The 13,761-nt window shown below is 44.0% G+C and overlaps 1 protein-coding gene across 1 annotated transcript; it reads left to right on the forward strand.

Moving 5' to 3' along the window:
- Nucleotides 1-1,515: 1,515 nt before the first annotated feature.
- LOC121579676 lies at nt 1,516-10,236 on the forward strand. The gene is made up of 2 exons (XM_041894472.1): nt 1,516-2,105; nt 8,390-10,236. The coding sequence occupies exons 1-2, from the start codon at nt 1,549-1,551 to the stop codon at nt 9,423-9,425; spliced, it is 1,593 nt and encodes a 530-aa protein (XP_041750406.1). The 5' UTR covers nt 1,516-1,548; the 3' UTR covers nt 9,426-10,236.
- The last annotated feature ends 3,525 nt before the right edge of the window (nt 10,237-13,761 follow it).

Consider the following 13,761-nt stretch of genomic DNA (forward strand, 5'->3'; position numbering starts at 1 on the left):
AACATAGGCTATTTACATTTCTTAGTCATCAGGCTGGATAACGTCTGTACACCTTTGCTTTGTTCCCTCCTCCATCCTTCCATCCAAGCTGGAAGATTCCTGCAAAAAAAGAAAATCAAGAATTGAAAAAGGTATAAGAGAGGCTAATTAACCAACAGACAGTGTTAGAGATGATAACAGTAACAGTAACGAGGGAACTTCCTCTATGCATTGATAAACCCCTCTGGCTTCTGGTGATGTCACGACTTCCGCCGAGGCTGCCCCCCCTCCTGGTTCGGGCAGGCTTTGGGGTTCGTCGTCACCGGAGTACTAGCTACTGCCGATCCCATTCTCATCACTCCACTTGTCATGTCTTGTCAATCACACACACCTGGTGCTCATTCCCCTAATTAGTATGTGTATAAGTGTTCCCTCTGTTCCCCTTGTCTTTGTGAGTGATTGTTTGTTGTAAGAGCGTGTAGCTCGGTTGAGCTACTATTCACTGTGCCAAGGTGGATGTTTTCCCTTGTAATGGTTTCGTTTGACGCTTGGGGCGTTTGATTTATGCAAACGCCCCAAGCGTTTACAATAATAATAATAATAAATTGTTATTTATTTTGCTCTTTTGCACCCCAGTATCTCTATTTGCACATAATCTCTTGCACATCTAGCATTCCAGTGTTAATACTAATTGTAATTATTTTGCACTATAGCCTATTTATTGCCTTACCTCCATAACTTGCTACATTTGCACACACTGTATATATATTTTCTGTTGTATTTTTTGACTTTATGTTTTTTTACCCCATATGTAACTCTGTGTTGTTGTTTTTATCGCACTGCTTTGCTTTATCTTGGTCAGGTCGCAGTTGTAAATGAGAACTTGTTCTCAACTGGCTTACCTGGTTAAATAAAGGTTAAATAAAAATAAAAAAAACTGAATGTAAACGGAATAAACTCTGGACTTCAGTATTTTACCTCCTGCGCCTGACTCCTTCATTCACCTCGTCACAGGTGAACATGCTGTTAGACCTGGTTTGTCTCTTTCTATGTCAATCAGTGACTCTTGTTGATCTGGACCTGTCTCAGAGTAGGAGTGCTGATCCAGGATTAGTTTAGCTTTTTAAATCATGATCATTAAGAGGGGGGACCTGATCGTATGTCAGCACTTCTACTCTGAGAAGCTTTATGAATACGGCCCTGAGGATATTATGTTTAGACAAAGTTGCTGCTTTTTGATGTTTTCTTGTGTGTGTGTTAGGAGAGTAATCTGGTCAGGTGAGATGGCTTAGGAAACGAGTTTCACCCGAGTGAGTGAGTGAGTGAGTGAGAGAGAGAGAGAGAGAGAGAGAGAGAGAGAGAGAGAGAGAGAGAGAGAGAGAGAGAGAGAGAGAGAGAGAGAGAGAGAGAGAGAGAGAGAGAGAGAGAGAGAGAGAGAGAGAGAGAGAGAGAGAGAGAGAGAGAGAGATGACAAAACTCCTCCCCTGTTCTGTCCCTTTTTCACAGTAAACCTGATAAGTCAGAGACGTAGAGGAAGTGAGTTTGTCATTGTCAAACTCTCCACTGTACATGCTATACTCTCCTGTCACCCTCTATATCTCTCCCTCCATCAGTTCAATCAGTCCATACTACCAGGGCTCCATCAGGATGGTGTCGGCTGGACTACAGATGCTGGGCATTGCCCTGGCAATCACTGGCTGGCTGGGAAGCATCATCATCTGTATTCTGCCCATGTGGAAGGTGACAGCCTTCATCGGAGCCAACATCATCACCGCTCAGGTCATCTGGGAAGGCTTATGGATGAACTGTGTAACCCAGAGTACGGGCCAGATGCAGTGTAAGGTCTACGACTCCCTCCTGGCCTTGCCCCAGGATCTGCAGGCCGCCAGGGCTCTCATCATCATTGCCGTCATCGCCGGCGTGTTCGCCATCCTGCTGGGCATCGGAGGGGGGAAGTGCACCAACTTTGTGGACGATGAGAGCTTAAAAGCTAAAGTCGCTATCGCTAGCGGGGTTATCTTCCTCATCGCTTCCCTCCTGGTCCTGGTTCCTGTCTGCTGGTCAGCCCAAACCATCATCCAAGACTTCTACAACCCCCTTTTGATCGAGGCCCAGAGGAGGGAGCTGGGGGCCTCGCTCTACATCGGCTGGGGCTCCGCAGGGCTGATGATCCTGGGCGGGGCACTCCTCTGCAGCTCCTGCCCACCCAGCGATGAGAACAACTACGATGTCAAGTACTCCAAGGCTGCTGCCAGCAGCAAGGCCTACGTCTAGATGTTTAGACACACCACAGACCAGACCACCACAGACCAGACCACCACAGACCAGACCACCACAGACCAGACCACCCAGAGCCTGTGGATGAGGGGACTGAAGGGGTGTTGAAAATGGGACTTTCAAGGTTGTTCACTGTGCTATTTTATTGTTTTTACCACATTCCTTGCACTGATGTAGTTTCTCCCCATTGTGAATTTGCTGATAGAGTTTTTTTGCTTTTACTGTCATGTTCGACTGTGGTACCACAGTGAAATTGAAGTGTCAATGTATGTGTGAGTTGACAGAGTGTTGGCTAAAGTATGTGCTTTCTAGTTAGTGTAAAATGTGATGTCAGTTACTATGAAAATCATTTAGTCAAATGTTGAAGAGTCCCTCTCTAGGGTCTCAGAGAAAAAGTATACAACCAAGTATCATAAAAACAGAATTCCACTCACTCTTGAACGCACCGTTATCATTCTTGAAACATGTTATTGGACTCTTTCTAGAATTTAAGTTGTAAAACGTCTGGCACTGTTCATGAATTGGGCAAGGTTGAATTTAACTGTTCTATTAAAATTGTTTAATGTGTTTGTATGTCGCCTTCCTACTGTCACATGGATTTGTTTTGTCGTGTTGTATTACGCTCAGTACTATACTATATTATTATTAATATTATTCTATATTATTTGCATCCTAAGATGTATTTTAAACCAAAATATGAAGTATTATATTATTCACCCATAAAATAATTAAGTCAGACCATTAATTTCTGTTTTAAAAAGTGGATCCTTTAAAAAAAAAACTTTAACTCATAATGACTGTCTTTTCCTGAAGGGAATAGCTCAATGTGTATGTATAGTGAGGGAAAAAAGTATTTGATCCCCTGCTGATATTGTACGTTTGCCCACTGACAAAGAAATGATCAGTCTATAATTTTAACAAAAAAATCCAGAAAAACGCATGTCAAAAATGTTATAAATTGATTTGCATTTTAATGAGGGAAATAGTATTTGACCCCCTCTCAATCAGAAAGATTTCTGGCTCCCAGGTGTCTTTTATACAGGTAACGAGCTGAGATTAGGAGCACACTCTTAAAGGGAGTGCTCCTAATCTCAGTTTGTTACCTTTATAAAAGACACCTGTCCACAGAAGCAATCAATCAATCAGATTCCAAACTCTCCACCATGGCCAAGACCAAAGAGCTCTCCAAGGATGTCAGGGACAAGATTGTAGACCTACACAAGGCTGGAATGGGCTTACAAGACCATCGCCAAGCAGCTTGGTGAGAAGGTGACAACAGTTGGTGCGATTATTCGCAAATGGAAGAAACACAAACGAACTGTCAATCTCCATCGGCCTGGGGCTCCATGCAAGATCTCACCTCGTGGAGTTGCAATGATCATGAGAACAGTGAGGAATCAGCCCAGAACTACACGGGAGGATCTTGTCAATGATCTCAAGGCAGCTGGGACCATAGTCACCAAGAAAACAATTGGTAACACACTACGCCGTGAAGGACTGAAATCCTGCAGCGCCCGCAAGGTCCCCCTGCTCAAGAAAGCACATATACATGCCCGACTGAAGTTTGCCAATGAACATCTGAATGATTCAGAGGAGAACTGGGTGAAAGTGTTGTGGTCAGATGAGACCAAAATTGAGCTCTTTGGCATCAACTCAACTCGCCGTGTTTGGAAGAGGAGGAATGCTGCCTATGACCCCAAGAACACCATCCCCACTGTCAAACATGGAGGTGGAAACATTATGCTTTGGGGGTGTTTTTCTGCTAAGGGGACAGGACAACTTCACCGCATCAAAGGGACTATGGACGGGGCCAAGTTCCCTCAGCCAGGGCATTGAAAATGGGTCGTGGATGGGTATTCCAGCATGACAATGACCCAAAACACACGGCCAAGGCAACAAAGGAGTGGCTCAAGAAGAAGCACATTAAGGTCCTGGAGTGGCCTAGCCAGTCTCCAGACCTTAATCCCATAGAAAATCTGTGGAGGGAGCTGAAGGTTAGAGTTGCCAAACGTCAGCCTCGAAACCTTAATGACTTGGAGAAGATCTGCAAAGAGGAGTGGGACAAAATCCCTCCTGAGATGTGTGCAAACCTGGTGGCCAACTACAAGAAACATCTGACCTCTGCGATTGCCAACAAGGGTTTTGCCACCAAGTACTAAGTCATGTTTTGCAGAGGGGTCAAATACTTATTTCCCTCATTAAAATGCAAATCAATTTATAAGAATTTTGACATGCGTTTTTCTGGATTTTTTGGTTGTTATTCTGTCTCTCACTGTTCAAATAAACCTACCATTAAAATTATAGACTGATCATTTCTTTGTCAGTGGGCAAACGTACAAAATCAGCAGGTGATCAAATACTTTTTTCCCTCACTGTATATGTGTGACACACACCAAAATAACTTGTTGGGCAGTGTTGCACTCAGCTCAAGTAATTTTGTACATAAAGGAATCTGTGCAAACAGGTTGTGTTACTAAGAGATGTGACAATGTGGACTACTTCAGGGAGAATGCTACAGATCAACACACAGGGGGGAGGGGGGGAGAGGGAAGAGAGATAGAGACAGAGAGGGGGAGGGGGAGAGGAAGAAGAAGAAATGGTAGAAACAGAGAGGAGGAGAAGGAGACGGCGAGGCAGAGTCAGAAAGGGGATAGGGAGACTGTGAGGTAGAGACAGATAGGGGAGAGGGAGACTGAGAGGTAGAGACAGAGAAGGGAGAGGGAGACTGAGAGGTAGAGACAGAGAGGGGAGAGGGAGACAGCGAGGTAGAGACAGAGAGGGGAGAGGGAGACTGAGAGGTCGAGAGACGGAGGAGCAGAACTTTTGAGTGTGGGTGCGTTCATGCATGCGTCCGTATATGTAAGTGTGTTAAGAGGTTTCAAGTGGTGTTGGCAGCCCTGATAAAAACACACAACAAACCTCCTCTTGGGATTCTGGCTTGCACAGTTGAGCCATACCTGTAATGGTACTTCACAATCACACAAGTCATTCATTCATTCATTCATTCATTTACTCTACATTCAGTCCAGTGTACTGTGTTGACGTCAGATAGGGGAGGTTAAGACAGTTCACGATTGCATAATGCTCGTCACTTGAGACGAATGTTGGGAATAGTTACTTGGTATCACGTATTACTCGTTACATTTAACAAAAGTAACACATTACTTAAAAATATTACTCTGTGTGGAAAGCAACACATTATATTAATACTTGTATTACTTTGCGTTACTTTCAAGAAAATAATCAAAAAATCTCACAGTTTGTTTGACTGAGGGAGCAAGGCAAGCCGTGCGCGGTCTACCAAAGATATGCTACTTACTCAGGTTTGATCACTAGTTTCTCCTTTTATTTGTGGCACTGCTTTCCAGTGCTAGTTTACAAGTGCTGCACTATATATGGGCAGCTTAATTATCCATATATACTGTAAGACAAACATCTGTACAGATTTCCTATCTTTTCATTCAAAATCTTTCTCTCCAGCCAGTTCTATAGAGCCCCACAGTGGAGGTGTCATAAGACCCATAAAACCTACCGATCAAACAGGGAAATGGTTCCAATTATTTTTCCACCATTAATGTTTCCCATAGGGAATTTTAGAAATACTTAAAAGAAGGGCTGTGTTTCATGTAGGCTTACCTTGGCGTGACGTTTTGATAACCATGTAAATCTCTTTCGGACAAGGTGACTTGTATCAATATATTCGGCTCTATTTACTCTCAGATTTGAAAATGCTAATTAGCATCAAAGTAGACATCATGTAAGACTACAAATCCCTGCAAGCTCCTGAACGTCATCTCTAGCTGACATCTTTGCTAACAGGTATTGTGTCAATTTAAAACTTGCACAAGACAGTTCACAGAATTGTCAATTGAAAGAAAGGCAGCCAATTTATTCATTGCTAAATTTAGATAACATTATATAGATAATCCAGAGATTCTTACCTTTGCCTCAATTTAAAAGTCTCGTCAGATCATCATGGCATTTGTAGTTCTTTATGATAGCTACAGTACATTAGCAGCTAATTAGCATTTCATTTTTGGGGGGTAAATTGTGGAAAAGCGATTGGAACCATTGCCTTGTTTGAACACTAGGTTTTATGGGTATTATGACTCATACTGTGGTACTCTATTGACCACACGTACACAGACCCATTAGATGTATAGAGGGCACTCTTGCCACTAGACGGGAAAGCCCCATATGAGCTTTGCTACCACAGAATCAATGGCAAAGATCAGACGTGTGCCCTCTTGACAGCAGCTGTCATGACATTTCTCCAAACAGCCTTTCTCCGCTCGCTTGAGAACTAAATGAGGAAACAAGTCGAGATCCGATCATGGAAACACGCGCCCGGTAGAGATATTATTCTGAAAGTAACGCACATGTTGTTTGACAAAGTAGCTGTAGTAATATTACCCAAACTGCAAAAAGTAACCCGTTACTGATAAAAGTTATTTGATTACGTAACGCGATACTTTTGTAACGCGTTACCCCCAACACTGCAATCAAAACCAAGTCAAACATAAAATTGTTATCACACAGCCAGAATGCGTTTTGAATAAATGTTTGTTTATTTTTCAGAATGACCCCCATCCCTGTGTTTGTATCTCTGAGGCCCTCTGTTGTTGGTTATCAGTGTAATACCAGAAGTAGCAGCAGCACCATATAGTTACTGAACCACACCCCAGTGTTTGTGTGTAGGTAAATTACAGATGTGCCGTCTGGACACAAGATGGTTATCACTGTCTGAAGAGTTACAGTTGACTCTGCTTACATTACACTGGCAACAAGCAAGCTGTTTTCAGATTTATCAGATAAGGGCACACACACACATGCATGCACGCGCACACACACACATTTAAAAACACTTACACACTGTCTGAATCACCATCACCAGCAGTCAGATTATTTGCACCATAACACTTGAAATTACTGTAATTCACAGTCCCAGTCCCTATAATATGTAGGTGGTCCTTCATAATCTTTTAATTGACAGCATGGACTCTAAACCACCCCCTGGCCACACAAAGCCTCCTTCACAACTTCACACGAAGCGTGAGATAAAATAACGAAATATAAATGTCTACGAGTGGGGGAGTATGGTTTCAAACTGGTTATTCTGAACACCATCTTTTGTTGTAATAAAAAGCCTTTTCTCTCAGTTGATCCTGTTAGATGTCCCTCCTCCCCCTGTCACACTCTGCTCAATGTGTCCCTTCAAACACACATGCAAACACTTTACACATGCAACATCTGACACACATTCTCTCTATCCCCCCCCACAATGTAATAACTGTGCTCAACTGAAACCAAAATTAAGACATCAAAAAGTGTGGCAAAATCATGAAGGTCCAATGAGTAAGATGTTCATGAAGGCATCAACTAAGGCACATTGCCTGAATAAAGTACTATCTTAACTCCTTTCCAGTATTTTCCACAACCCATAATGCCTTGCATCATGCTCCGCCCTCATTGCCCAGAGAAGAACCTGACAGGCTAGAAGATGATGTCACTATTGTCACAGGCACCTCCACACCTCTCCCACTCAGTCACTCAGTCACTCAGTCATCCCCAGAGGGAGGTGTGGTATATACACCTGCTCACTGTCACCCAGGTGGATACTCAAGAGAGAGCGAGAGAAGACAACACTGAGGCCGCTGCTCAAAGAGAGAGAAAGAAAGAGAAGAGAGAGAGAGAGAGAGAGAGCGAGAGAGAGAGAGAGAGAGAGAGAGAGAGAGAGAGAGAGAGAGAGAGAGATTTTAAAAGGAAATGTAGTGGAAGACACAGATACACCTGGAGGCAGGCAGGTAGGTAGCAGAAGCAGCAGAGAGCTGGGTCTATAGGCCAGTAACAGGTGGACAGGGCAGCGAGCTGGGATCTCTGACATCTCTGTTGACTCACTATTCATAACAACAGCTTAGCAGAGAGATAGAAGAGGCTGGAACTGAAGAAAGGTCAGCTGAAAAAGCCATTAAAGGACTGAGAAGCAGGAGGACGTGACTAAATAATGTTTCACTTCAGGTCTCAGAAGGACACACGCTAGATACACTAAGACCCTGAAGGATCCAACTTTCTAAGGACTCTGACTGACAAACAGCAACCAGCTGGGGAGCCAGTGTGTCGTCTCCTCTGCCTCCTCCACCATGGCCTCTTTGGGGATGCAGATGTTGGCCAGCGCCCTGAGCCTGCTGGGCTGGGTGGGGGTCATCGTGACCTGCGTCCTGCCCATGTGGAGGGTCACGGCCTTCATTGGCGCCACCATCATCACCTCTCAGACTATCTGGGAGGGTATCTGGATGAGCTGTGTGGCCGAGAGTACAGGACAGATCCAGTGTAAGCCCTATGACTCCCTCTTGGCCCTGAGCTCCGACCTCCAAGCTGCAAGAGCGCTCACCGTCCTCGCCATCGCCACAGGCGCCACCGGGCTCCTACTAGCCTTCGTCGGGGGGAAGTGCACCCGGTTTCTGGACGAGCAAGGGGGTGGGGTCAAAGGCCGGGTTGCCGTGGCAGCGGGCACGGTGTTGATCGCCACGGGGGTTCTGTGCCTGATCCCCACGTCATGGGCCGCTGGGGCAGTGGTGCAGGGGTTCTACAGCTCCACCACCGACGCCCAGCGGAGGGAGATCGGGGCGTGTCTCTACATCGGCTGGGGGGCGTCCATCCTGCTCATCCTGGGAGGGGGGCTGTTCATCAGCTCCTCCTGCCCCCTCCAGGCCCACGACGAGGATAAGAGCCCCTCAGTCCGCTACCTGGTGGTCCGCTCCTCCAACGGGGCTGCGTCCAGCCAGGCAGCATCTTTCCAGCGCAGCAGGGGACCGTCCGCAAAGTCCCAGTCCAATGGCCCGGTCATCACCAGGTCCCACAGCAGACAGGCAGCGTCTGCAATGTCTCAGCCCAGGGAAGTGGTGAACACCAGGCCTCCCTGGGAGGAGGATGATGGGCTGACTGTGGTGGAGCAGAACTACAGGCTGGGTTCTGGGGGGTCCGAGGGGAGTAAGGCACCGTCTACAACGTTTCAGCTGAGACTGGAACCTGCCATGTCCGAGGAGAGCGAGGGAGCGTCTTCGAAGTATCAGATGAAGAGACTGGAGTCTCAGGAGAGTTTAGCAGAATCAGACAAGCCTCAACACAGTGAGGACGCATCCTCAAATCCAACAAAGATCTATATCTGAGAACACACAGCATCATCACTCGAGTCGAATGATTGTCCTCCATAGTGTCTTCTATTTGTGAGTCTACAGATTACTTTAGAGGCCGATCCGGGAGCATACATATTTTGGTGCAGTGTGGGCAGGGGCCTTCCTGGTTATGGTTGGTGCTTGAGCCTTCCTGGTGTTGAGTCTCTCCTTGCATAGCTGCCCCTTGTACTCTGCGGTACGGTGGAGATCTTTTTTGTTTAGTGCAGCTCCCTCTTGAATCTTTTTTCTCAAGCTGTGTCTATTTAGTGTAATGTCTTCCCTGTTGTTAGAGGTGATGTCGAAGTTCTTCAGGTATGTTTTCATGTTGTCTTTGTAGCTGACCTTCCTTTAACTGGAAGTACATTATCTGTTTTGGGAGGCGTGAGTTGGGCATCCAGAAGACACGGCCTGTCCATCGGAGTTGGTGTTGCATTATGGTAATGGTGAAGCTGTTTATGTTGGCCTCCTCCAGAACGCTGGTGCTAACCCTCAGGTTTTTCTCTAAGGATCTTTGGTGGTGTTGTTCCAGTGCTTTCAGGTGCCTACTGTAGATGGTCCATGTTTCGGCTCCATATAGCAGTGTGGGGAGGAAAACAGCTTTGTAGTATGGACATAATGAACATATTGCATATGTGTACATGTGACATAATGAACGTAATGCATATGTGCACAAGTTTACTTGTTTATTTGTTTTGTGTGTATGGTGATATTATAAATTGGTCAGTACAGCAGTACATCAAAGCTGGGACCAAGAGAATGAAAAACAGCTTCTATCTCAAGGCCATCAGTCTGTCAAATAGCCATCACTAGCACATTAGAGGCTGCTGCTGCCTATTGAAATCACTGGCCACTTAAAAAAATGGAACACTAGTCACTTTAATAATGTTTACATATCTTGCACTACTCATCTCATATGTATATACTGCTTTCTATTCTATAATATTATACTGTATCTTAGTCCATGCGGCTCTGTCATTGCTTGTCCATATATGTATATATTCTTAAATTCCATTCCTTACTAGTTTTGTGTGTATTGGGTATATGTTGTGAAATTGTTAGATATTACTTGTTAGATATTACTGCACTGTCGGAGCTAGAAGCACAAGCATTTCGCTACACCCGCTATAACATCTGCTAAACATGTGTATGTGACAAATAAAATGTGATTTGTAATAGGATATGACTGTCACTGAAAGTTAGGTTTGTTTTTTATTAGTTGGGTTTGTTCATGAAGTTAAAACATGTTTACTTGTTTTGTTACTGTAATAATGTATCTAAAGCATGCACAGAGTCTACTTCCATCTATGTGAATATGAATTCAGTACCTTCAGTACATTTCACTGCACCAATCCGATGTATGTGACAATAAAACATTTTTGAACAATAATCATACATTATTTACAGTAAGACTATGGATTTGTGTTTATATGGTGCTTCTTGGTTCTGCTACAATACATCTTATAATAATTTACATTAGCTACAGCTTGAGTTCGTTTCATAGCTTCATTTGGATACATTTGAAATAAAATGCCAAGAATTTGATCCTCTTTATGTAGCACTTTCACATGCAACACTCAAAGTAAATTCAATATGACTTATATGTGAATTCAGAAATGTTTTGCCTTGGGATTTCAAAATGGACACAGCAAGTCATGCACTGCCAAAATGGGCACTGTTTCCTCAGAATAAGGTTTCTGTGTAGACTGCAGATGGCTGCAAGCCTGCTCCCAGATCTCTTTGTGTTGTCTTGCCACAGCACAAACAGATCAGGGACCAGGCTAGATAGCTGCTTCTGCTACAGTGTCCTTCCTCTATTCTAGGAACCCCCCCACTCCCACCCTGTGTGACTCCAGCCCCAGCTCTCCTATGGAAAGCCCCGGCCGGAACAAACCAGTTTGACAGAGAGTGAACTAAGGCTGAGCTCACACCAATGGTTTGCATTGTGATGGGGAAGAGAAACACCAAGCTTGCGTCCCAAATGGCATACTATTCCCTATATAGTGCACTACTTTTGCCAGGGCCTATGATGTGTTTGTGAAGGATTCAAATGTGAGTTTCACCAGATCATGTACACATGACATACATGTGACGTCTAGGTTTTGTTTATTCAAATATGTATGTTTTCCTGTTTACCATGAACATCATATCTGTATTATGAGGTGGGGATCAAATGTACTGTGGGCCTACATGCTTATAAAATGTACTATGTATTGTAGCGACCATGTGTTTATAAGCGCGGGTATCTACTTTGCCACATGAGCATGCTACGGGCCAGAAGGTTAGGATTCAAGCCGTTTTATTACAGTATGTTACAAACACGAGCTCTAAATTAGTTAACATGATCTACTTCTGTAAATGTCACATTTGAACGGCATCTATTGTTTTTGAACAGCTGCTCATCACTCTTGATGAAGCCATGTTATTTGTTTTCTCCAAACACCACATAATGGCAGGTTTACATAATTGACCACATGCATTTAACTGTTTATAGACTGAACACCACATTAGAACCAATGAACACGTTTTAATCTTATGTTAGATACACTCACATGATTTGACTTTTGCTGTAGGTCTACTGCAGATTACTGTCAGATTCTAGTATTGGAGAGTGTGAGAATCAGGGTATGAGTCAGCTTACTGCTGCACGTCTTTTGGTTGTACTAGTAACTTTATAGTAGTGATGACATAGAATAATAGTGTCTATACATGTTAGCAAAAATATATACGTTTGAGAATGGGAATTTATCAGATCTCTGTCAAATTGAAGACCATAGATCTTTGAACACCGTGCAAAGATCACGCTGTACTGGTCTGTTATCCTATTCTGTACTGCCATCTAGTGGGGGAACATACACACACAAATCACATTTGATTGGTCACATGCGTCGAATACAAAAGGTGTAGACTTTACCCTGAAATGCTTACTTACGAGCCCATTCCCAACAATGCAGAGTTAAAAAGTAAGACAAATAATTGCTAAAGAAAAAAGAAAGTAGAAACACAATAAAATACCAATAACTAGGCTATATACAAGGAGTCCCAGTACCTAGTCAATGTGCAGGGGTACAAGGTAGTTGAGGTAATTGAGGATTACATATTATTGGAATCTGTGTGTGTAGCCTGACAGGTAGGATGACGGACAATAGTGAAGGTGAACGGGTGGTCAGGGGTCAGGTGACTGAGAGGAATGGAGACTGAGGCAGGAATTATTTTAACCACAAAGTGGTATATTTACTGGATAGTTTTGTGTGCTGCATAACAAAGGAAACAGAATAACATGTATCAAATCAAATTCATAATTACAAAAGTAAAATCACAACAATCATTCTCATGAAGTAATTCAGCAATTCAGTTCAATATGAATTAAATGTGAAGCATGATTGAGTCATTTAGGATCATAACCGTTCATAATCATGATAATGCCAAATAAATCGATCAGTTATCAATTATTCGATCTATGATCTCAATCAGTTTTATCTCAGGATGATCAAGTTTGTCTTCATATGTACATTTCATGTCGTTACATTTTAACCATATTTGTCCCGTGATGATCTGTAGGACCGTGATCATTGTCTATTGATATAACACAATAGGTTTGAAGCGTGCGCTCCAAGCCGCGCTCTGTGGTAATAACTATAAACAATAACTGATGGCCCACTCTCCTGAGGGCAACAGATAGTTCAGATGAAAGATAACAGATTCGGTGGACTTATGTTGATTTGTGGACGCACACAATGTCTGGATTAGACGGAGTTTGGGAGAGAAAGCGGCGAGGTCGGGCGGTGGCGATTTCCTCCTTTTAATGAGTTGAGATCTGTCTGACATTTCCACCTGACCTAATTAAAGGGGCTAGGATCAGTCTGTCTTATCTGGTGTCCTGTGTCCTCCCCTCCAGGAGGACCTGAGCCCTAGGACCATGCCTCAGGACTACCTAGCCTGATGACTCCTGGCTGTCCCTGTCCCCAGTCCACCTGATCGTGCTGCTGATCCAGTTTCTGCTGTTTTGCCTGTGGCTATGGAACCCTGACCTGTTCACCGGACGTGCTACCTTGTCATGCTGCTGCTCCAGTTTCAACTGTTCTGCCTGCGGCTATGGAACCCTGACCTGTTCACCGGACATTCTACCTTGTCCCGGACCTGCTGTATTCGACCCTCTCTCTCCCTCATGGGAGACGGTCTTCCACATTTATAAAGCCCTTTTTACATCAGCAGATGTCACAAAGTGCTTATACAGAAACCCAGCCTAAAACCCAAAAGAGCAAGAAATGCAGATGTAGAAGCACGATGGCTAGGAAAAACTCCCTAGAAAGGCTGGAACCTAGGAAGAAAC

Source organism: Coregonus clupeaformis, chromosome 13 (assembly GCF_020615455.1).
Source record: "Coregonus clupeaformis isolate EN_2021a chromosome 13, ASM2061545v1, whole genome shotgun sequence".
In the NCBI taxonomy this organism is placed as follows: domain Eukaryota; kingdom Metazoa; phylum Chordata; class Actinopteri; order Salmoniformes; family Salmonidae; genus Coregonus; species Coregonus clupeaformis.